At 48.5% G+C, this 24,596-nt stretch overlaps 2 protein-coding genes across 3 annotated transcripts in view; one reads left to right on the top strand and one right to left on the bottom strand.

The window, feature by feature from the left end:
* The window catches only part of LOC146205328 (E3 ubiquitin-protein ligase AMFR-like), a 92,182-nt gene extending 69,250 nt beyond the window's left edge, over positions 1 to 22,932 (bottom strand). The window contains exons 1-2 of one of the 2 annotated variants that reach the window (XM_084589965.1): positions 22,793 to 22,932; positions 22,196 to 22,569 (exon numbers count right to left, since the gene is read on the bottom strand). In XM_084589965.1, coding sequence (XP_084446091.1) covers positions 22,196 to 22,501 — 306 coding nt within the window. In that variant the 5' untranslated portion in view covers positions 22,502 to 22,569; positions 22,793 to 22,932. Of the gene's footprint in view, positions 1 to 22,195; positions 22,769 to 22,792 lie in introns of those variants that run through there. The other variant, XM_084589966.1, reaches the window with a different exon arrangement.
* Positions 22,885 to 24,596, top strand: part of LOC146205325 (cytoplasmic dynein 2 intermediate chain 2-like) — a 139,011-nt gene continuing 137,299 nt past the window's right edge. Inside the window, exon 1 of the mRNA XM_084589969.1 lies at positions 22,885 to 23,123. Within this exon, the coding sequence (XP_084446095.1) occupies positions 23,003 to 23,123 (121 nt within the window). The 5' untranslated portion in view covers positions 22,885 to 23,002. The remainder of the gene's footprint in view (positions 23,124 to 24,596) is intronic.

Genomic DNA, 24,596 nt, shown 5'->3' with positions numbered 1-24,596 from the left:
CTATGAATGGTTACCGGCCAGCCTAAATATCGGCATTTGCTCGGCAAAAGAAAGCACAAAAGACAAGGGACAAACGCAGCTAGGAAGCAGCCACGCACGGCGGCTCACCGGGCGTCCACTCTTCTGAAAGCCTGGACCCGTCCACCGCGAAATTATTACTGATAAGGTGAAACTAATGATTATGCATTTCCTTTCTCCAGCTACGAAAAGTCGCGGCAAAGACAGCGCAGCTTTACTGCATTTTTCATACAAGTCAGCGGACAAGAGATGAGAGAGAAAAAGAACGGCACATACGCATCACTATGCAACGTGACGACGATATGAGCGACCAACCCAATCCCGTTACCGTAGAAAAACGGAGGGAAAGCGTATCTGCAAAAATCCATACTTGTTAGAAAAAAACTCCCGAACACATGATTTGCAGCCTTGGCAGATCGAGCAAAAAAGCTCACAATCGGCTACAAGAGATGAATTTCGGATCGCTTCGCTCGGACGGAGTTGTGACTAGGGAACATAAAAGGCGCCGAGGCGGCTAAACTAAGTGGCGTAAACTCTGTGCTATATAACGTACGAGTACTGCTATCCGATACGTCCCATCGAAGCGACACAAGAACGCTTCCCGGCCCAAAAGTCGCCAAGTCGCAAAGATTTTATTTATTTATTTATTTATTTATTATTTTTTTTTTGTGGGGGGGGGGGGGGGGGACGATTTACAGTCGGAAGTTCATAGACACACCCGTCCGCATGCTATTCCGCCTTGACCTCAAGGCTGAAGCTAACGACAGCTTTATAGTAAGACCTTTTACGAGAAAACGCCCCGGGGCAGGTAATGACTGGAAAGGACACGCTGAGCGAAATAAAGAAAAAAAAATCCGGCAACACGGGCCTCCGACAGAGAAAAGGCAGACGTCCGGGGAGGGAGATTACAGGAGCCAAGCCGAGTCAAAGGAAACTACGACCTCTGTCCGTTATCGTTAATATGCCCTGTCCGAGGCAACATTACAGCCGTGTCAGTGCGGAGACGGTGAGCTGCAAAGAAAAATCTGCGAGAAGGCCGCCCACATTTCGCGGTAGGTAGGATAAGCGCCACGACGAGACGTCCAGCAAGCTGCGGGGACGCGCGCCCGGGTCACGAGCGGCACCGAGTAGTCCGCAGATGCACGCGCGCGGCCGAAGCGGACATTTGAGATCGACGGCGTACGCTTGTACAAGTCACGAACGCAGCGAAATCGGGCCGGTTAATCTAACGCTGCTGCACAGTCACCCTTCGTGCGCTCTCGCCAGTCTGCGCGGCAGCGAATACCAGTGGCCGCCGTGGGATCGCCTCCTCGATGCGATCGACAGCCCCCACACTAACTCGCACGGCTCGATTGGACGCGGGCTCATAGGGTTGCAAATAGCAATAACCAAGCAGTGAGGAACAGCCAGGACACAATCTGCACCGACGTGGAGGCCGCCTCGACAGCACTATAATGGAAAGATGTCGTTTCCCATCTGACACAGGGCAGCAACGAGGAAAAACAACCGACGGCTACGCGCGGATAAATGAAAGAACTTTATTGCCTAGGGTATGGTCGGTTGCGAGCCCGCACACGGCCGTACGAACGCAGCCCGGCAGCGAAACCGCAGTCTCAATACATGTCCTCTTGTTTCACCCATATCGGTTGATGAGGCGCCACGATCAATGCGTCGCCATAATAAACATTCACGGAAGGAATTCAATGCCGCACAAGAGAGACATGGAAGAGTGCCCAGTCAGTCGCTATGATATCCGCCAGTCATGCGAGGCTGGAAGGATGTCAGAAACCTAGAACCCGGCTTGAACCTACGTCTTTTATCGACGGCCATCAGCGCTGCAATCGGGCAGTTCATTGCCTTTTCGACACCCTCGCTTCCGCGATTACTCACAATCCGCTGTTACCTCCGATACCTCAGATGCAAGCCGCCCACTTTTTTTTTCTCTCTCTCTCTCTTTCCTGCAGCGTCTCAGCCGTGCTGTTACACTGCTCCCAGAAATTTCCACTGCACGACAGGGTCGAAAAAAAAAAAAAAAAAAAAAAATCTCCTGTGCACTTTTAGAGAGACTGTAGCAAACGTTCCCTTGCGGCCAAACATCATCTTTAGACCATTTTATAGCCCCCCTCCCCCTAGAAAAAAAAAAAAAAAAAAAAAAAAGAAAATGACGATGCTATTTCTAACACTACTTCGGCTTTGAAATCATTTCCCGAGCTGTAGAGGCGAAACGCTAAGCATGCACTTTGAGGCAGCGCTTGAGCCACGGTCCGCCCTAGCGCGTGCAACACCGGCGGTTGTAGCCGCGCGCGATAGGTAGAGCAAGTGCATTTAAAATCGCGTTACGAAGTTTCTTTCTCCTTATTGTCGAGGCACCGCACCGTGGAACCGAAAAACTACAGGCATCTCCACTACACGTGTCTCAGCATATCTATATATAACGAACAAGTAAAAGGATATGCACCTCATGAAATATTTTGTATGTTTAATTTTCATGATTTCTTTGTTATTATATGAATGGTTAACTCTGGTGGAGCACATCGCATACGAACGATTGCTTAGAACGGCTTTTTTTTTTTTTAGAAGGAAGCTTTTTATTCTTTTTTTTTTTTTTTTGGCAATTTCGTATTATAGCGCATGTGGACAGTGCCACAGACCGATTTTAAGAGCACAACAACAAAACAAATGTGCGACCTTTTACTGCCTATAATGAGATTAGGGTAGGCTTTTTTCCTTTTATTCAAGGTCTTCTTCGTGCAAACGCTATCCTTGCCTTGAAAATTTTCTGTGTTGCGAGAAACCTTTACACACGCGGCCATCGGTAATTGGAATATTTAGGTGTCCTGCCGGCCGGAGCCCTGCAAAATGACGTCAGTACTTCCGAGCACCGCAAGGGCACTGAACAGAAATAAAACGCACCCGCCGCTCGCAAAGCAACAATAAAAAAAAAAAAGTGACAAAAGCAGTCACACACAGCGCGCACGAAAGAGCAGGAAGCATGAACCGATCAAATTCAAAAAAGAACAAAATGAAAAGGAAGTTTACGCAGTACCGCACTGCCAACAGGCTCACGCTTCAAAAAAAGAAAAAAAAAATCATATCGTCACGACTAGCGGAAAACAGACGCTTCGAATTGCTGACTTCCATGAGCCTGCTGCACTGAATTCACGAGTTGAACAGGTCATACTCGCTGTCCCCCGCGTTCGTTGTTTTGAGTTTAAGGCGCTCCGCGCATCAGTTTCTGTTCCAGTGAAAAGACGTCTCGTTTGATATCGAGACTTATGATAACCGAGCGTGCGATACGCCTACCTTTAAATAATAAAGCATTCCGGCAAGAGCGACCAGGCGGTGGCAGCATTGCAACATTCGTCCCACAAAAGACTGTGAAATAAATAATAAAAAAAAAAAGAGCACCCAGAAAATGTCTGAGAGGCCACCTTCTGACCAAAAGTGTTTTCGACAAAACCCTGATCCGGTGCACGTGAAAGGAAAACCCAAAGAAAGCGTCAGAGGTCTCACACCAGCTACTGACTGGAGAGGGCTGTTTTATCACCACATGGCGACAGTGGGTTTCAGCTTCAAACCCTTAGAGCGAAGTGCAAAAGAAACAAACAGCTCTGAAACCGCCACCTCCACCGTACAGTCAGCCGGCAATTTTCGAAAGTTCGAAGTACAGCTTGCCGAAATTACCACATCAGATGGAAATGTCTACATTGGCAAAACGGCAGCTGCGAATGGTCAAATGTAGTTACGTCCACCAATTCGAATTCCGCCACTACTGTATCGCCTAGAATGAGTTAAAAACAATAAACACGAGAGAATACCGGCTTGGCAAACCGGTAGTGGCGACGACGACCTCACCCTAAGCGCTCCTGCCGGCGCCTATAAAAATAAAATGTTGTTTCAAACCGTCAAGGACATCAAGGTGATGAAATCGACGCAGAAGGCTCCATGCACGAACGTGGCAAATGACAACGTATGCAGCCTCAGGACGTGGTCTCTTTGCAAACCTTGGGCGCTGCCCACTCTCACAAGACGGCAGCTTCCACAAAACCTCTACTACTTGCCAATTCAAAGCGGGCCTCAATCGCACTCGTCGCCGTCCCGAGTAGCGACGACGCGAGATATCGAATGTGACACCAGTGCTCTGTTGTGCGACGCCGCAAACTAAACCCGAATAGTTTCACATTCACGGGACCGAACCCCACTTGGAGCCTTCGAAAAGCAGGGCCAGAAGCATCCATGTTCAGAAGCCAAGCGAAGGTCATTCATGCATCTGGATCAGCTCGAGAACATGGACCAGACTGCATTGGCATGGTGCCTAGCGAGGTGGTTTGCTCGGAGAGGACCATGGCGTGCCACAACTGCGGCAGGAAATATAAGAATGCTATCAAGAGGAATAGCTAGAGAAACAACCCTTCACTACGCGTCTAAGCGAGCCACAGGTGGTGCGCGGACAACACACTAGTAGCTCGGCCTGCGCGCACGCAACGCCGTAGAAGCGCTCATTCGCAACGAACAATTCAGTCACGTCACCCACAGCATCCAGCGGCGGTCAAAGATTGATAGCCGCGTTGCTGCGCTATCGACCTCCACCGGCGGTCGATCGCGAAGTTCAGCCCAAGCAAAAGAAACGCAGCTGTGCACGTTGGCAGGGTACGCGCACATTTCTCGAACGTAGTACTCTCTCGCCTGATGGCTGATCGCGACCTGAGCAGTGCACCGACCCTGAGCGAAAAATCCATTGCCCAGTACACGACCGCAACGAGGCTGCGACAGGAATACGCCCGCCATGCATTTTTTGTTGGTTTTGTTCTGGGGAGTCGAGCGGCATCATCCGTCAAACCAAACGAAGTGAAAATAAACCGCACACAATTCCCTGGCGCATTCAATGCTCGACTGCCACGATCTTTCAGTGTTCAGAGTACGCAAAATACCCCCCCCCCCCCCCCCCCCCCCCTTTCCAGCACAGCCAATTGATTGAAAGAACCGGCGCGGGGTTCGCCCCCACACTGCGCGTTAACTGAGAGTGAATAATAAATAGGTGCACTATATATATATATATATATATATATATACTGACAGCCGCGCACTGCGGCGCATCGCTTGGAGAATGACAGTCGCGCTTTTCTTTATGGGGTCATTACACTGCTTACCAAAAAAGAACGCATATGCACAATAAGTCATTTTTGTCACGGGCTATAAACTACTCGTCCGCGGCTGCGGTACGCTCGCCAAGTAGCTCATTGATCCCACAAATAGTATACGGAGTTTCTTTGCCCAGCTGCAGAGTTTGCGCACACAAAATGGAAGCGAGAGAGAGACGGCGAGACATCTCACGGAGCTTGACTTGACGACCGTGGCAGCGTCTATACAGTGCTTCCCGGTTCACGGACGGGAAACTTCAATGCTCACGCGGACGAGCCGCTGGTTCACTCGAGGAATGCTAAACCAATGTGCGCGATTATACATGCCGTGATGATAATTATTTACAGCTCAGGCATCCCGCTTGCGTGAGCCTATACATCTCTCGCAACCTCGGCGCGCGGTGAGGAACGTTCAGCGACAAGGTTATAAAGCGGCGGCCAGGTTATTCGGAACAGCACGGAACAAACGAGGAAAGAAGAAACTTAACCCTCTATTATCCGCGAAGAGAGAGAGAGAGAGAGAGAGAGAGAGAGAGAGAGAGAGAAAAAGCTTTCAAATTCTGTTTCGTCTTCGTCGATCGTCACCATTTATTGCAGTGGGCTCCTACGAAAACCTGACTGCGCGAGGTGTCGAAAACACGGCGCGAGTTCAGGAATTCAATTATTCGCCGCGAAGCGTCAGTTCACGGACGGTGTCGTCAATTTCAATGCGAAGATCAAAGACATTATATCGAGAACGCGCGTATTGCCAGTGGCGGTCTTCCCTCTGATGATCACCTTGAAGCACGCAGGAAGACTGATTGCTTATCGCCTTCGTCCGCTTCTCCAAACGTTTGGGAAGAAGCGACTTAACAAAATAACCGATTCAGTGTTTATTCTGCAACCTCCTCCCAGCACAGGCTCGTCGGCATCACATAAATGGCGGTTTCCTCGCCACACGGCGTATCGTGCTAGGTACGGAGCACTGGCGAAGACGCGCGTACTCCCCAAGTAAGCGCCCATGATACAGCTGCCAGGAAAAGCGAAAAACATTTTCGAGATTTGGGAGTTAATCTTCCCAGTCGTAAACGTGGGTCGGTTCAGCAATTTCGAGCATAACCGTGCTCCCAGCCAAGTCCCGTGCACGAGCTATTTGCCTGACCAAAAGAATTGTCGCTGTAAAAAGGGCTGCAATCTCAGCTCTCACTTCCTGTTCGCCATCCTGAGAGGCTTGTTTGGTCTGTTGTGCGATGGAAATGAAAAACGAATTTGACAGCAGTTGTTTAATAGTTAAAAATGCCCTGGTCCAAAGCGCCACAGATATAGCTTGCCATCTGCAACGTCTGCCCGTTGTGAAAAAACAAAAAACATCGCAGTTTGAAATGCGGTTCACAAGGGTGGAAACTTGGACTAGTCGGTAACGGTGATCCATGACATGAGAGTGAAGCGCAATAAAATAAAAAAAAAAAACGACAGACATAGAAAGGTTTTGGTTTGGTTTGTGGGGTTTAACGTCCCAAAGCAACTCAGGCTATGAGAGACGCCGTAGTGGAGGACTCCGGAAATTTCGACCACCTGGGGTTCTTTAACGTGCACTGACATCGCACAGCACACGGGCGCTTTGCTTTTCGCCTCCATAGAAAAGCTGCCGCCGAGATCGGGATTCGATCCCGCGTCCTTGGGAACAGTAGTCGAGCGCCGTAACTACTGCGCCACCCCGGCAGACATAGAAAGGGTACACAACACAGCACAGCTGCTAAAATGACAGAGGGTATGCTAGTTTTTCCCGAGCACCCGCTCATCACGAAAGGGAAGTCACCCAAAGGGCCATCAAAGCGTGCATAAACAAAGAGGTTTAGAAACTTCTTCCAACTGTTTCGCTTCCGTCCCCAACGATGAGATGTAAAAGAAAAAGCGAAACAGGCATAGACACAACCATAAAAAAAAAAAAGCGATAAAATTGATAAAATTGTGAACTCATGTCTTTTTCTAGCATGCTCAATGCACTGGAATTCCTTTTGCAGAGTTGCTCGTCTCGATATGCACACACACACACAGATTTAACAAGCGAGCGCTGTGGCGCAAAAAACTGCCAATGGTCGTGCGGCGATTAATCACGAGCTGCGGAAACAGGCAAGTTGGAGGGTGCACACGAAAGGGGCGAAGGGAAAGCACACTCCCTTCCATGTCTCTCTGCGCCCGACACGGAGGACTAGACTAGTTCCCGAGCCAAGACGCTTGCCATGATCAGGTAAAAAGAAATAAATAAAAATAAACTTTGCACAGACAAAAAAAGAGCCTCGGCGAAAAACTAGATTACAAGGTAGGGTCGCTCACTGGAAATGCATTACGGCCGACCTTCGAGGGTATCTCCCAACCTAGCTCAACCTTCGTCAGCTCTCGGGGGCTCAGTGCCACGACTACGTTCCCGGCGCGACGGTCGGCGAAAAAAAAAAAAAAAATATATTAGTAAGCTGATCATGCCCTAAACTAAGTTCCGCGCACTTTCAAGAGCACGCGTATACCTCGAGCTCGGACTGTGGCTTTAATGCGCCTACGGCGAATACAAGGGCGCAGAGACCCCCAGTACCGTATGTACAAACAAAAGCGAAAGAGACGCTAAGGGAACTACTTCACCTGGGTCAAAGCAGAGATAGACGACACTCCAATGAGCGGTGGAGTCGCTAAACGCTCGACAGCGTATCAAAATGTGCTCAGTAAAGAGCGTATGTCCCCCCGGTGTAAGCAAAACGGCTAACGGAGAAAATGGCCAACATGCAACTCTAAATGCTCGCTCGCAAAACGTAAAAGACATTGCGATAAGCACTGGGCGGGCTCGCTGCGTGTTTTGCGCGCCCCGAGAGAGGAAACGCTTGCGACCACAGTCAGTGAACCAGCGCTCGTTGTGGGTGTTCTTGCTCTTGTGTCCCGTCCATGTTTTTCGCGCTGTTACCTGAAGATGAAGGTGGCACAACGTGGAATGTTTTCGGGCATGTTGCGAAAACATCCTGTCTGGACCAACACGCACGGAGTTCCCGTGCTCCGCCGCCATTCCCAAGCGTCGCAGACGGCCGCGCGCGCCTGACTGTGTAACGAGAGATGCACGCTGATTCAATGGTGCTGCTATGTGCTGCTGTCACCGGAACCAGCCCAGTCGCGCGCACAGTACAGGCGCGGGTGCAGGGTGCGGCGTGCTGGCAACCGTGAGCTGGAACGACGCGCTTTCTGTGGCTGCGCAGCGAAGGCTACGCGGCACAGTAAAAGAGACACGATTTTGTCCTCATTCCACCGGGACTGGCTTACGTCAATCTTAGCGACTCCGCGCCGTACCCTCAGACTCTCCAACTGGCCCTTTTCACCCCTCCGCACCCCTTCCCCGAAAGCCCCCCCCCCCCCCCCCCCGCCACCAGGCCCGGGAACCCTGCATGCCCTTTCCTGTGTACTTCTTGAGTTTGTGTCTTTCGCTGGCTCAATATGCTAGATTCGCACCAACTAGCCCAAATGGTCACCATGTCACAGTGCGCCGTTGTAGGGAGCACAACCCGAGCCGCCGCGTGGCTGAAGCCCGTCCAAGGTCACTGATCAAAGACGCGGAGAAAGAGAAAATCAATGATCACTGTTGATTTCGCCGTCTGCAGCAGATGGAAGCTCGGAATGAAATGGAGGAAAGACGTATTGCGCTCGAGGGAGTCTCATTTCTGACAGCACGATTGAAGTTACTACTGACAAGCGAGATAGTTTAGCGCCTTTTCACTCTTTTCAGTTTTGCGATAGTTCGCCTTCGCACTGACGCGTTTGAGGTGCCCACCAAAAACATTTTTTGCGCATTTTCATTTTAACACTACGAAACCAGAATGCCGTGAAGAAAGACTTGTGGATGCATGCGCTGCTCCAACGCCAATGCTGAACAGGAAAACGCTTTGGCACACAGCACGAAGCGCCAAGAAGAAAAAGATAAGGCAGATAGATACAAGATAAAAGAACGATGAGGAGACGCGTGCGCCGCAAAGGCCATCGGCCACGTGAGATCACCTAATCGGCTGCGTTTCTCTCTACCGCAGATCACCTGCAGCTCGGAAGTGAATGTAATCGATGTTTTGTTCAAAGGGAGCTCAGCCAAGATTCATTTCGCGGGCGGCCTGGGAAAAAGCGAACATATACTCAGTTGTATAAGCTCTTTGCAGCTCTACGAAAGACGCTGACAATCTGTAGTCGCGCACGCAGTCTGTCGAGCGTACAGTGCAACGCATGTTTAGTTTCAGTGGAATGCTCGCGCTTCATGCCGCACTGCTGGTCGCATTCGGTGTGACCTCTTTTCCTGTGTCTATATAAGGTTCTGTGCCAAGCAATAAAAAAGCAAGACAGCAACTTTGCGCTAATTTCATGCAAACTAGAGTTCTGCTTCCTTAACTAGGTGACGCTTTTGTTAATGTATTCTGCGAGAACGGCTGCTGTGGTTGCTTAATCGCCGAGACCATGCACACTTTGTTATACGGAGCTGAAACCATCAATATTCAGCAATATTCTCCAATGACGGCTCACGGAGACTTGTTTCGCTAGGCCATTGCCTAGTTTAGATTTTTTTTTTCTTTCGATGCTAACACGCCATACCCGTTAGATGGTCGGTGCTCCCGACTGCCACGGAGATAAGCCTCTACGAAAACAGCAAACTGGCCTGTACTGCATGATAGCAGAGTCGGAGCAGATCAGAGAATTCTGCTTTGCGCCCCGTGGCTACGTGACCGACAAAGTACTGAAGAAGATTACAAATCCACGAATGATGCAAAAATTTCATCCGTTGCTGCAGAACGACTTCGCTGTGTACGAATATGGAAAAAAAAAAAAAAATCTCACAGCGAGAAGGGATTTTTTTTTTTTTTTTTTTTACCACATGATATCTGCGGCTCGGCAAACAATTGGCGAAATGTGTTGAACAAAAGGTCTATGTGCATCGCCTAAGAAAGCACGCACGTGAAATACTCCTTATCTAGTTTGCAAAAGTAACTGAAAGGCCTCTGTCCACCCTCCGGTCGAAAATATTTTCTTCCCCGTTGACTGTGAGACTTCGCCCTAAGAACGCAAGGCCGCAAAATGTTTTTGAAAAAAGTAACTAATAACGCAGTCACAGCCACCGCAATCACCCGATTCTGTCGTACTTCTCTCCTTCCGTTCCCTCGCAAAGGTTTTTCACTCTCCTGCCCGGTCGTCTAGCCTCCGCAAGACAAATTCCCCTTCCTCCTCCGCGTTTGGCGGGAAGTGGGGCGTGGCACTCCGCGTGCGCGAAAAAAAAAAAAAGGCGGGCGAGGGAGCGCGCGCCGCTGGATTCAGTCTGGCCGTGGCGAGGGAAAAGCGCGCAGCGAGCGGTAAACACCCATCCTTCACCCTCAGACGACAGCGAGACGGACCAATGGACATCGTTCTCGACAAATACGTCATAGCTGCGGCTCGACGGGGCAGCGCAGGGAACGGGAAAGCTGGCTTCCCGAAGGAGAGCATGAGAGAGCTTTGATTTGTATTTTCGTTGCTTTACGGAGCGCGTGTGACTGTAGCATTTTGCACAGACTATCTCCGGCACCTGATCGAAACACTGGGCTCCTTCGCTTAAAAGGTCCTTCCCTGGACAGTGGCCCTTTAAGAGTGAACGCACTGAAGTGGAAGGCATCGGATTAGTAAATTTCGACCATGCCGGTCGTGGTTTCGACCAATGTAGCCGATAGGCGAAATGCGGACACGCCACAACCTTCCTCTGCAGTAAAGAGCAACAATGATGTCACGCAAAATACGGCACATATTAGCACCGCTCCTGCGATTAGCCAACGACAATTCAGCGTTCGGTGCGAGCGCTGAGAAATGAAGCGCGCACACCATTCCAGTGGACGCTGTATGCTAGAATAAAAAATTTGGAGGACGCTTAAGCTTCGCCTTCAAGAGTGGAACGCGATAGCGTTATTGCACCTCGTCGAGAAAACTTACTAAACGCAAGGGTATTGGGGCATCCTCGCACCGGTACCCGCGCGGCCCGAAGGGGAGAAGCGGGTGAGCGAAGATAGTGATCTAAAGAAAGGAAAGACGCTTGATTCTACAACCTGTGAGGGTGCACGGCGAAACGTCAGGGGCGAGTGGCGCGCCACGTGTCGGGGCAGCGCCGCACATTGCGAGGAGGGGTTCTTCTGTGTTTGCCGCAAGATGGCTCTGCATGTGCGCATAGCGCAGAAGAAATGTGGCGGAAACGTACTTCGCTACTCGTGTAACTGCGACTTCTGTAAGTAACATGCTCATAATTACCGATATACACTGCAGTATAACGTTCTACGGCATGTTTCTAAGGCAACACCGCATTCACTAGAAGCGCTTTTGTACCGCTTTCAAGCATCGAACTCGTGGCTGAGTGGTAGCGTCTCCGTCTCACACTCCGGAGACCCTGGTTCGATTCCCACCCAGCCCATCTTGGAACTTGCTTTTTATTTATGAAGTGCATGCCGGGATTTATCGCTCACTGGACGCCGACGACACCGGCTTTTCTGCGACACGAGCTCCTTAACGCTACCGCGTTAAAAGAGAAACGGTGATACTGTCCCCAAAAAATTAAATGTGGGGTCACAATTTCATTCCACGTACCTGAAGGGATCACGACAATATACAGACATGCCGCACAGCAGCTTGCCGCTAGTCGAAAGAGCCGAGTGATCACACACGGGTATTTATACGCAGTTGGCCTTGGCAGACCTGCCTGCTCCATCTCCGCGTCAATTGGCGTGTCAGTCGTTCTTCCGAGCAGCAGGAAACGTCTTATCGAAGACGTCGCCTTAGAGCAGCGGCAATCTCTCAGGAGCCCCGGCGCCGCCGAAATCAACACGCTGAATGCAGGGGACATGGAGGCGAAGCGAAGGACGTAGATGCGGCCGCGGAAACTGCGCTCCCCGAGCCCCCGTTTCCGAGCGCCAAAATCAGGCAAGCAGGGCGCAATTGAGCCCGCTAAATCGCGCCTTTTGGCTGAAGTCCGCACACAACAGATTTAGCATAGTGCGCTACCTCGGCCGTTCGATGAAAACGCACCACCGCGATCCGCGCTGATTGGTTCCGACGCAGCCTGCAGGCGTTCCCGCAGGTCGGATGGATGGGTGTTACGGGAACGCCCCCTTTGAAACGGGTGGTTGTAGAAGCCAATATGGTCCATTCTCATCGTGTTTTCTCTAATCAATCTGTGAAACTTAACGTTATTAGAAATTCGCCTTTTTCTTGAAATACAAATCCTATTGATTTGCACGTTCGGGCTATTCCCGATTTCGAATGCTTACCGCAGAGATACCTGGATGGATGCCTGCCACATTCCAAATTCGACCCCCTGAGGTTACTTAACGTGCACTGGCATCGCACTACACACGGCCGGGCGCATTGCTTTTCACCTCCATCGAAAAGCGGCCGCCGCGGTCCGCATTCGATCCCGCATCCTTGGGCACAGCAGTTAAACGCCCTAACCACTGCATCACATCACTGCCGCTGGTGACATGGGTAATGAAGACCATGCTAAAGGCACGAGACGAAGCATGACAAAGAAATCCCACTACACAGGGCGAAAACACGTGACTTCCGCCACATTTTTGAATGCAGCTCGGATAGCAAGGTCCTCTCCTATGCATTCCTTCCTGCATATAGTCTGCAGTTTTTGTGGCTACCGAGTTTTCCTCACAGTGCTACAGCACCAAATATTGCGCTGGCTCAAGGAACCCTGTGGGGTCGACACCTGTGGTTGCTGCGGCACTCCTCGACGGGTCACGAAGCAGACGCGCCCTCTTGCTCTCACCTAGCTGTACATCGAGGCGATCAAACTGTGGTCCAAATAGAGTCCCACCCTCTACTGCGGTGCACCTGTGATTATTAACGCTGCTCTGGCTCGATGAATGATGTTAGAAGCTGAGGAAAAGCTCGAAGAAAGGCTTTCTGCGCTGCCAACCACCCTTCCGCTTTAAACGAAACGAAGAACAAATTAAAAAAAAAAGGTAAAAGCTACAACACAATCGCAACAAGCTACATTTGCGCGACAGACCTCTGCCTGCTCGCAGCTGTGAGCCGAGGATTCAATTCTGCTTCCACGCGCAAAGGTTCAGAGAGTGTAAACGTTTTACAGCGAGGACAAACATTAGTGAATTCTCGTTGAGTGCAGTAAATACAACCCATTTGAAAATGTTTCACATTCCAAAACAGGCATCATGTTAATTAGTGCATCAGGGTCTTAAGTGTCCTTCGCCTCGCCGCGGTGGCTCAGTGGTTAGGGATACCTGGGTTCGATCCCGACCGCGTTTCGATGGAGGCGAAACGCAAGGCGCCTGTTCGATATCAGTGCACGTTAAAGAACTCCAGATGGTTGAAATTATTTGGAGCCATCGACTACAGCGTCCCTCGTAGCTCGAATTACTTTGGCACGTTAAACCCCACAGAACCAAACCTTCAAGTCCACCTACTTATACGAGGCACCATGGACACGCCGCTTTCAGCATTTATATCACGCAAAAATAAAACATCTTTGGCGACCCTATTTTCGTCTGATTTTGCCGGCACGTGAGAGGGCGTGTGTCCAGCTTTGACGTCAGGAGAAGGAAGAATATTTTTCTGCGTGGGTACTGGACGCATTCGAATCAACGGGCGCTGCGGCCGTTTTGCGCGTTCCCGAAAGAGCAGGCGCCCTTGCAACGCCCGTCGTCGCCCAGTAGCGCACAATGGAGTACAGTCAACCGCGAAACACGCGGCGGCGAACCTGACCCGCACGAAGTGACCGGTTCGAATGGGCCGCGGCGAGACAACACGTACATGGCGGGCCCGAGGAATGTTAGCCTTCCTCCTCCTACCTGGCGTCGTCTATAAAAAGACGCGCAGCGTTTGCACTGCTCGGTCTAGAAGCCATTTTTAAACTAGCGCCGGCGCGCGCGCTGCTGCCCTGCGAGCTCGAACGTGCAGTACTGCACTGGACCCTGCTTTTCGACCGGCCGCGTGACCCCGTGCCGCCGAGATGCACCGAAAGCGCACGACGGCGGACCCGTCGGGGTGGGCCGCGCCCCCGGGTGGCTTCGGGCCAACAGGCGCATTGCCCCGCCGACAGCCAGGTCTTGCTACGGTCACTGAGGGCTAAGAATAGCCGTCGTACGTTGTTTTCCAAACAGCTGCCTGTGCCCCCACGCTGAACTGCCCCCACGCTGAACATGGGTCATTGCGGCGACGCCGTAATGCCTCAAAGCCCTCGCAACTGGCGCGAAATCCGACATCGAGCGGAACAAACGAAGACGGTATCGCGATCGAGCTTGTCGCGGGACGCTAAGTTGACGCAAAGCGACAAGTACCAAGCTCCCCAGGCGCCCCGCCGCTCCCCCGCAATCAAACGAGCACATTCCGTCCAGAGGCCGCTAAACAATTTAAACGAGGTATACCTTCGTGCGTCATCCCCACTGCGCGCCGTTAACGCTCTGCCATCGGTAGAGGCGCTCGTGTAGTTATCTCGCTACAATGTTCAACCACAAAGCCTTCTTTAAAAGTCGATTATTTTTTTATTCTGAGCAACACAACGGTAAAACGTCAGCGAACAGTCGACGGCCCATATAAATCATCTCAATGATGGACACCGCCAGCGCAGATATAAAATTTGAGAACGCTCGTCTTTAAAACGAATCCCGCTCGCAGGTCAACCGCTACAGGCGATAAAGAAAACACAAGCCTGGCATGCACCACCACACCAAATCGATCGCTTAACTTTCGTGACGTTAAAGCGAATAGCCTCTAGGGGCATTTTAGAAGATCTGCTCCAAAACACGTTACTCCGCATCTGCCGCATTTTTGGGGGGCCAGCACTGATAATTGCATGCTCGTTACGGTGCGGAGGACTGTCTGATCATGTTACATGCCGTATGGACCCCCCCCCCCCTCCCTCCCGCCTGCTTGTAGCGAAAACAAGCGGGGTTTTCTAGCTGCACATTGGGAACCAATCCAGCAAGCAGAGAGGCGCTTGTGGACACATTGGGCGAATGATCGCGATGTCCGAGAGGAGCCCCGTTGTATTCGTCAACTGATGTCTTATCGCAGCCGGTCACGCAACTCGAGTCTACTCGGCTGAACAACAACAGACATATCGCATATGTAACGCCCTTGCTGTGGCATTCGTTGCCAGAATGTCCTGCATGATTAGCTCGAAGTCAACGCAACGCTGACCCAGCAAATACTGCAACCCTGAGTACAGGGGTAATCGGGTAATCGGAAAGCCTGTAGCGTAGCGACAACGCTGTAAACCAGTGCCTCGCAGAAGCGGGCAGACGTATTGTACTGCAGTTTGCCCGCCGCTTCAAGCACTACCACACACAGCAGTTTACACGCAAATAAATAAATGAGATTTGATCTGCGCACAATGCCCCGCCGCTGTGGTACAGTGGTTATGATGCCCGACTACTGTGCCGGAGTACCCGGGTTCTATCTCGACCGCCGGCGGCTGCGTTTCGATGGAGGCGAAACGAAGAGGCGCCCGTGAGCTGTTCGATGTCAGTGCACGCTAAAGATCCCCAGGTGGTCGAAATTACTCCGGAGCCCTCCACTACCGGCACCCCTTTCTCTCTTTCTGCTTTCGCTCCCACCTTCCTCCCTTCCCTTAGGGCGCGGTTCAGGTGTCCACAGAACAAGTGTGACAGATACTGCGGCTTTCCTTTTCTGCGAACCAATTATTTATTATTATTACCTACGCATCAAAGAGGGTACAGCGGGGCGACCCAAGAGGTTGCCGCCTTTACGAAGCCAGAAAAGCACTCAGAAGAACGAAAGTAATGCAAGGCAGGGAGAGAATGCACACCACAATTAGAACACAACAAAGAAAACAAGCTACATTCACTCCGAAAAACAGCATAAGATAAAACAATACCAACGACCAAAATCTCGCCTTTCAGAGTTAAGGAAAGAACGCAAGAAAATAGGACTCCGATTCTCGATCCCAATTTACTCCGATGGACGCTCGGATGGAATTATTTTAATGACATTATTCTAACACGCGTCATTCTACGTGCTGTGCCATTTCATTCTCTTCAGTTCGCAGGCAGCCATAAGTTTGGCCAATGATTAGTCACGGCCCCCTGCGTGTCATTAGGCGCCAACAGACTTCCCGGTACACACGGAAATTAAGCCCACGTGCGACGACGGCACGGTAAGTATTGCTCGCAACTCCGACGGGTGCCCGTGGCTAAGACCGCGTCGCAACCAGCCACCCGAACCCCGAACTACACGGAAGCACTGCACCAGCCACTGCAGCCGACTCGAAAAACACGCGCAGTTTCGGCCCCTGCGGCGCGACGAAGCAGCTGACAACTTTTAATGACGCGTGCCGCGCGTCACCGGAAGGTTCCAGCCTGCTGGCTTTGGCGCAATTACCAGACGAAACGAGACACCTTGAAGCCGCCACACGCATTTATACAGAAAAGTCCTCGGCCGACCGGGGACCCGGCGAAAGCAGACGCTCCGGACAAAACAGAACAATGAGCTGCCTCGGTGGCGCCTCCCTCTCGCCCAGCGCCGCCTCATTTGTATTGTGCACTTACTTCTCAAGATGGAACCGCTGCCATCGCGTCGGTGACCTTGGGCCACCATCAGCGCTTTGTTTTCACTCACGTCGCGGAGCCGGTTGGCGCTAGCCCGATAGAGCACCAAGCCGCGGCTACGGGCTATGCAGATTACTCAGTGCACGCGCCGCCCAGACGCTGGCATGCGCAACCCCCCCCCCCCCCCCCACACACACACACACAAACACACACGCACCGGAGGTGCACCCAGCCCAGACAGTAGACTTTGCAAGCCGCGGCTGCGATGCGCGCAAACATGCGGGAAACGGCACGAATCGTTCCCCAATTCTTGTCGGATTCGCGCTACTGTCCGAAGCCTGCACAAGGCGAAAAAGTAATTTGCTAATTTTTTCTCGCACGCCATGAGAGTTCGAGACGGGAGTGTCACCCTAACTGAGATAAAACATGACAAAAACCCACTGAAGCTAACGGCAGCATAACACAGACAGAAATTGGCTCTCACAAGGGCAGGAAGAGAAAACTGCTAGGTTTCAGGCACTGCTTTTCCCATCTCCGTAGACGAGACATTGAAAGAACTCTGGTTATCTTTTCAGAAGACATTAAAGACTGCTCCACTGAATCATCACAATCCTAGAGCTCTTTCTGGCTATGCCCTATCCAGCAGCAAAAGATGCACTCATTGCTTAAAAAACTTAGGTTAAGAAATGGGACATTTTTTTTTTTTCCTCACTGCATGATCTAAATTTGCCTTGTCAAGAGTGAAAATGATTCTGTGATCACATTTGGCAAGAGAATGGCTTTGTGACAGCATTAGGGATCCATGTGCCAACTTCCTTGATGTGACGTACTGCAGTTTGTGAATATGGCCAGTAATGGCGACACTTGTATTTCGTTCCGTTGTATTTTCTGGCTTATAAAATCCTCACTTTCTGTGAAAGAAGCCTCTGTAATTAGAATGCAATAATCTACCAATGCAGGCCAACTTCAATCTGTTCCGAGTAAAGCTTTGCATTAGCCCACTGCATTAGCCCAGGTTCCGTAGTCAAGAGATAACAAAGCACATTGTAGTAGTTGCCACAGGTTGCACTGTATTCTATTCAATTATGCAACTACTGTAAAGTAAAAGGTTAGCATATAAATCATTTGGATTGAGTAACTGTGCAAACACAGTTTTCATCTCATCAACAATACATATGAACCTTTTAAAAAGGCCCATATGTTCATAAAGGTCGAAGGGCATCGCCACTAGGCTCTGCTCGTAGCAGAGCAAAAATTGAAGATTAAGTTCCTCCACAGCTAAAGCAATGGTTGCTCCAAGGATCGTGAAAAGTATAGAAAGTACAATGCCTTTCTTATCAAACACCTGCAACAACGGCCCAACAGCACACGACACGAGGCATATAATCGGTCAGACTGATGCCAGCCGTATGCTCTTGTCCACTGTATTAAATTAAGAACGTTACTACACTTTCCATCGCACCAATCAAATGAAAAAAAATCTTCTCGGCCATTCAAAAGGCACCAATATTGCATTTAATGCTGTGTCGTCATATATCCACGACAATATGACCAACCATCCCCTGCACCACAATAATGTCTTAAGCACTTATTTCTAGTGCAAAGCATAAAAAGACAGTATTTTATTAGAGAGCAGTATAACACAAGACAAAATAAACTTTCAGAGAGGCATAGTTGACATTTATCAATGCACTAAAAGAACTATCCATTAAAGATACTACTTCTGTACCTTTGTCAAGCGGTTTATTTCCATGTCCAGTACATTTTCCACATAGCTCCTCAACTTTTTATGACAACTATTACCAGACTGACAACAGTGGCTTAACGATGTGTGCAGACCCTACTTCTGATTAACCACTTATGTTAAAAGGACAGGAAAGTGACTTTAACTTGTGTGCTGTGCAGCAAACTTCTTAGGGGATGTTTTAAATGTTCATCCCAGGAAAAACAAATAGTGGAGACCAGGTACCAAGGCTAGGCACTGTGAGAGCTAGTACTGCATGAGCTTGTATTAGTGCCCTAATGTACTATTGGGGACAAATGTTTCCAGGATGCATAACCAGGAATCGAAGCCAATAGATCTGTTAGCCAGTGTACGGAGGCCAGACTTGACAGTCTGAAAGCCGGACTCTAATGTGACATAAGCTAGTGAAATCAGAAGATCGCCAAAGAATGTGGCGCTCGTACGCCTAATTTGCTTTTCACATGTCCTGGAAACTGTTCTCCCCAATAGTATGTTCGATATATTGCATTCTACTGGTCGACAGATTGATACTCCATTCTCTGTGCATAGCATCAGCAATGCCAATATTTCTCACTCAGATATACTTAAGCCGTTCTCACACATATCTCACTTCAATAAGCCTTCTTCAAAAACAAATTTAAGTGTCACTTTTCAGAAGTAATTTGGTTTCATTCCTCATTGTGAAATGATACTGTGATCTCACTACTGATATTGCCAACTGTACTAAAAGCACAACAAGTGCAAAAGGTGTATCTGATGCGTTTCTAGAGAAAAAAATAATGAGTGAAAAAGTGTAGAAAACGCACTGAAATTCGCCTGCCTAGAAGTATGCCTTCAAAGTGTGCACAATGCTTAAAGTCGCCTTTAAAGCTGCCTTTAGTATACCTTTAAAGCACTTAATTTGAAATGAGCTTATCACATGTGCACGCTTCCACCCTCAGCAGCGTCTAATGCGTCACTACTTATTGTGTTCTAAAAAGATGCTGGTTGTAAAGGCACAACATTGTCCACACCACATACTTGGTGTTGCATTGGTGCAGTGTCGCAATACTCAAATGCAGACCCAGTTTTCTTTCTAGAAGGCAGCCTTGACAGCTTGGAGTTAATAAAATTAGAGGATAAAAAATGCTTAAACACAGCAGATGCCACTGGTAAGGACAGAGCAAGTAGAAATGACATGCTGCTGTCTACTCAGATCTGAGGCAGCAGTTTGATATACATATTTGTTTATGCAGGTGAAAGCACTTTACCCATAATAAAGTTCTGCAGAGCGACGTGTACTTTAAGTGTATGAAAAAAAAAAAAAAATTGCCATTCACTAGGTGATTTGCAGGAAAACAACTATAATAAGTACATAACCTCATCATGGTAACAAAGTCACATTACATCTAGAAAGAATTGAATGTATTTCAAGGAAAATTTTGGTTTACCCTGGAAAATCACCAAAAGCAAGCAACAAAAGCATGAAGAAAAGAGTGGCAGTGCCATAACATACAAGTCCTAAGAGGTAGATGCAATCATGACACAAGGTGCCATTCCCTCAAGCACTACCATAGATAACCACTTCTGTTTAAGATACAGCACATAAAACAATACTAAATTCATTCAGCCTGCTTCCGGCACCACTGCAGTTCGGTTATACAGATCAAACCTTTCTTAACGTGCCACTGAATAAGGAAAGTATAAGACGCATTTACTAGTAAAGAGACTACTGAGTGGATTTGGGCCATGGATGATAATTTAACTGCAATAGTTTTTCATGATTTTACCACTCAGTTTTACTTTTTTTTTTTTTGTATGAGCCCTGACCACAATCTGAAACAACTTTTATAGCAATACATAAAGGCATTCACCCAGAGTGAGCTTAAATAAGTAAAGGTCATATAAGAAAGCAAGTGCTCCAACTGTCGAATGAAGTTATTTGAGCTTATTCTTAAGAGCAATCAATATGCTTACTTGGCAGCCTTCTTCACAGCTTTGTACTGAGGTAATGCAAGGCACTTGTATAAAGAATATTATGTAAGCTTTTCATCACCATCCCCTCAAAAAAAAAAGACAATCTACTGAACCTTCACCTGAAAAACAGTTAAAGCATCCCGTCTTACTGAATGTGTTAGATACCAATAAGAAACCAAAACTTGAAACCATAACCAAGCAAACTAGGTTATTGACAGTTTTATTTACAGCATCCTCTATGTTCCCAGCAGCTACCATTTACTGCGACCTCATGTAGTGTATGCCATATGAGCTTTGACTGCACTGCATCACAGGAGCGTAAAAGACTGAAACAAGAAAACTGGCATGCTTGCAGATAAAAACGGTCCCACCTTCAGCCTTCCCGGCATCAGGTGGAGTCGTTACGTAGAGGTGTGATGCAGTTTATGTCAAAAATCTCGTCACATGACATCATTTCTGCTCCCCAAAGAACGTTTACAGCTATTTAGTTTCTACAATCTTGCAGAGTTGCAAGGCAGTGTTGAATGTCCTATGTGCCAATAAATGACATTTTCTTACCATCTGAACTGAAATGCGGCCATATGTGAGAATTTTAACCTACAATTGCCCGTTTCAAAGGTCTTAAACATTGGTGAGAGCTGTCATGCAAGGGGCAAACCTTGCGGCAATATTAGTACTATTCTTGAAGCATTAACCAGAAGCAGCTAAATGGGAGTTAGAAAGTGAGGTAAGGTCAATGTCAGGTCAAAACACTAAATTTGTTTTGCAATATGCCAGGTATGTTGCTCAGCCGACTGAAGAGGCTAAATGGAGTGTTACTGAATGGCTCTCGCATGACCGAAGGACAATTTGTTGACCTGCACAAACAATGACCTCATTCCTTATTTTTGCAGAATATGGTAATAAAACTTATCTTGTATCATGTTTGTCAGTAAGATCTGCCAGTTGCATTAATCAAAAATAGCTAATAGCTGCAACAACAAATCATAGTAATACACCTTAACAGTCAGCAAAGCATGCAATTTCTGCTTGAATAATACGGCGAACACTAGAGTCACTGAACGAAGATTGTGCATTAACCACTAGAGCAGAATATGCCTCATCTATTACGTAATAGCTAGCTGTTCTTCCTTGATCGTTTAAAATGATTAGCAGATGAAAAACGAAACGGCCCAATCCAACCAGTGCAACAATCATTGTCTAATCACGATGCTGTGTTCAATTATTTCAATTACGTGATGAATGTTTAGTCCACATGAACTGCCAAAAACGCGTGTCGTCTGTACGCCAGGATTGGGAGAAATCCCTTCCCGAGACGCCGCTTTCGAGCCGCTGGTGATCCAATACTTTACCCACGAAAGAGGTTACAGCAGGCCAATTGGCGCTTACTGAATGTGTAGAAGTCGGCAAGTTAAGTATACGAGACAAAAAATAATAGTACACAACATGTTACTCGAGCTAAATGAAACTACGCCCGAGCAGACAAGGTTCTAGGACGACGGCAAGAGCAGCATCCCTCACACAAACAAGCTCAACGAAATGGTCAAAGTAAACAGACGGTTAAGGATTCCGCGTATTACCTGAAGGCTACAGAGGATCAGCGCCCATCTATCGCTAATATCGTGCAACATATTAATTGAAACAGGATCCACAGCAGGTGATAAAATAGCGAAAGAAAGGGATACTTCGCCTTCCCTGGCAAGGCATCCCCTTGCTGACAAAGGTGGCAACCGCTAGACGAAGCTTTAATCTAGGTAGCGCTAAAAAAAGACAGGCAGAAGAAAGCGACTCACCCATACGCAAAGTGGTTCTTGAAACATGAAGTAGACGATCTCCAGAAGCCGCCGTATGCAGTGATGTTCTAACAGAAACTGTTCAAGCGTGAGCTGATGGTTACTCACGAAAGTGAGGTTCCCCACAGTCATGGTGGTATCAATATCCGTAGTGAAGTCGAAGTTGAACGTTGCGTTGATTTTCCATTCCAACTGTGAGGTGACTTGAACAGCATAATAAACAGATCCTGATAGCAGCAAGATGCTGACGATCGTGTACGCTTGCAAGCTTGGCAGGGGCAGCCGATCCAACAGCACCGCCGGCATGCTTGGCTCCAGGCTGAGTTCGTAGCTTGCAGATCACCAGATATCGAGAAAAGTCAGCATTTCTCTGTCTGGAAGAAAGGAACGGCGGCCACTTTCTAACCTGACATCATTTTTTCTGCACCAGACGTCGAACGCTGCGCGAGAGGCGAGCTAAGAAATACTACGCCTGCGAAAATAGAGCACATTTGATTCTAGACCCGCGACTAAAAAACCAAAAGCGTTGCGCTAGCTAACAGTAAAGGGTAGGTCTTCCTTCCCCAAACAGAAAACACCATCGTGGAGACGACTTACAAGGTCTTTCTGGTTGGACGTACTGCGAGTCAGAAATACATCACGTTGACGCGCAGGGATCCACCGCACTACTTCCTGAAGGCAGCCGAAGGCTCGCGAAATGCTCGCGAAAGAAGCGCAGGGCGCGGAAAGAGCGTGCTCCTACTCTCGATCTCAGCGGTGGATTTCCCTGCATACTCTCCACCCGGCGGGCTTGGCGGCAAGCTGAAAATGTCGTCCGCCTCTGGAAGCCGGAGGTTACCGTGTTTTGGAGAGTATTTTTCGCTCGACGACATACTGACTACCAATGAGCGGGTGCCTTGCAAGATAGAGATTACCATCCCAAAGCTTGGTACGTATTTGAGGCGAATTATACAGGTTTTGTTACTGCCACGACACCCTTGATGTCACGACAGAGTGTCTTTGTCGAGGCAGTTTGATGAACGTGCGTGTGTTCCCTTTCTTATACCGTTATTTCGATTGCGTGAAAATATGGGAACTTGAAGCCTACAGTTGCGGCAACGTCGGTTCGCTTTTGATAGTCGACATAGCTTGAGCATCAAGGCTACGTTGTCGTTGAAAGCACGCGACCTTACAGACCGCTTGTTCGTTCAACGTAGCTATTTGCTTCTAATGCACGACGAACCTAAGGGCGCGGGATCGAATCCTCGGTGGGGCCGAAAAGCAAGGCACCGGTGTGCTGTACAATGGCAGTGCACGTTAAAGAACCCCAAGTGGTCGGAAATTTCAGGAGGCCCCCACTAGCCTGAGTCACTTCAGTACGCTAAACCCCATAAACCAAACCATCTAGTGCTTACATGCTGTACACCAACAGTACGATGCGCAACGTAATTAAGTTGTATGACACGTTAATATGAATTTGGTCACGGTCGCCTGCTTTGGTTCGCAAGTGCTCTTAAATATCAAACGATGAAAGTGGGGATTATGGATGGTTTAAGCGGATAGAGCGACGAGGTTCCAACAAGTTTGAAAATTTTTGCCGCTTCCCTTCAGTTAGCCATTTGAAGCTTTTTGGTACTGTAAAGCTATGATCGCAAATTACTTTTTTATTTATTATTCACTTATGCATGTTGCAATATATAGCATGGGGATTGTGGCACTTTTGTTTACACGTCTTGGCACGCATGAGAAAAACCTATATTGTCTTAAAATTGCATCTCTCAAAGTCTCAAAAGGAAAGGGAGAAATTGTACACTAAGTGGTCAGCAAATATTGGTCACTAGTGTTTGGAACAAGTTGCAGCTTTCAGTTTTCTATGACTTTAATTTTATATTACTCCGTAGCAAGTAAAATGATAGTGACAATTTTTCTGCTGCAGCATTTTACGCTTGCTTGTGTTGAGTCAGTTGAGGGCAACAATCTGCATAGTGTATTTGGTCTGCAGGGGTCTGTCTTGTGAACATGGGATAACGCAGAAAAAGACCAGCAGTTTGGCTCTTTCTGGGTACCTTGATTGGTGTTTGTCTAGCCGGAAAAGACACATTTCTTGCTGAGGAAATAGAATTCAGATTTTTTCCACCCTCAACTCAAATCAGACTCTTATGTAAAGAAGCGCTATACAATCACCATGTCGAAGTGTATGATGATGTAGCCAGGCTCCTGGGATTCATGCGAAAAAACTCTATCGACTTACCACAGTTCACTTGTGAAATTGGCTGCTGGTAGCAGCCCCTGTATTCCTTTTTTGTTCTAGCTTACGAAAGTGCTGTTGTCAGTACAAGTAGCGTCATTGTCATTAGTATGCAGTAATCTATCAGTACAAACCGACTTCAGTTTTGCCTCAATATACCAGTAAAATTGCCTT

The sequence above is a fragment of the Amblyomma maculatum genome, chromosome 1 (assembly GCF_055883805.1).
Source record: "Amblyomma maculatum isolate TAMU_Amacu chromosome 1, ASM5588380v1, whole genome shotgun sequence".
Taxonomy (NCBI): domain Eukaryota; kingdom Metazoa; phylum Arthropoda; class Arachnida; order Ixodida; family Ixodidae; genus Amblyomma; species Amblyomma maculatum.
Note: the sequence above shows the minus strand (reverse complement) of the source record. Positions and strands in the feature narration are given on the sequence as shown.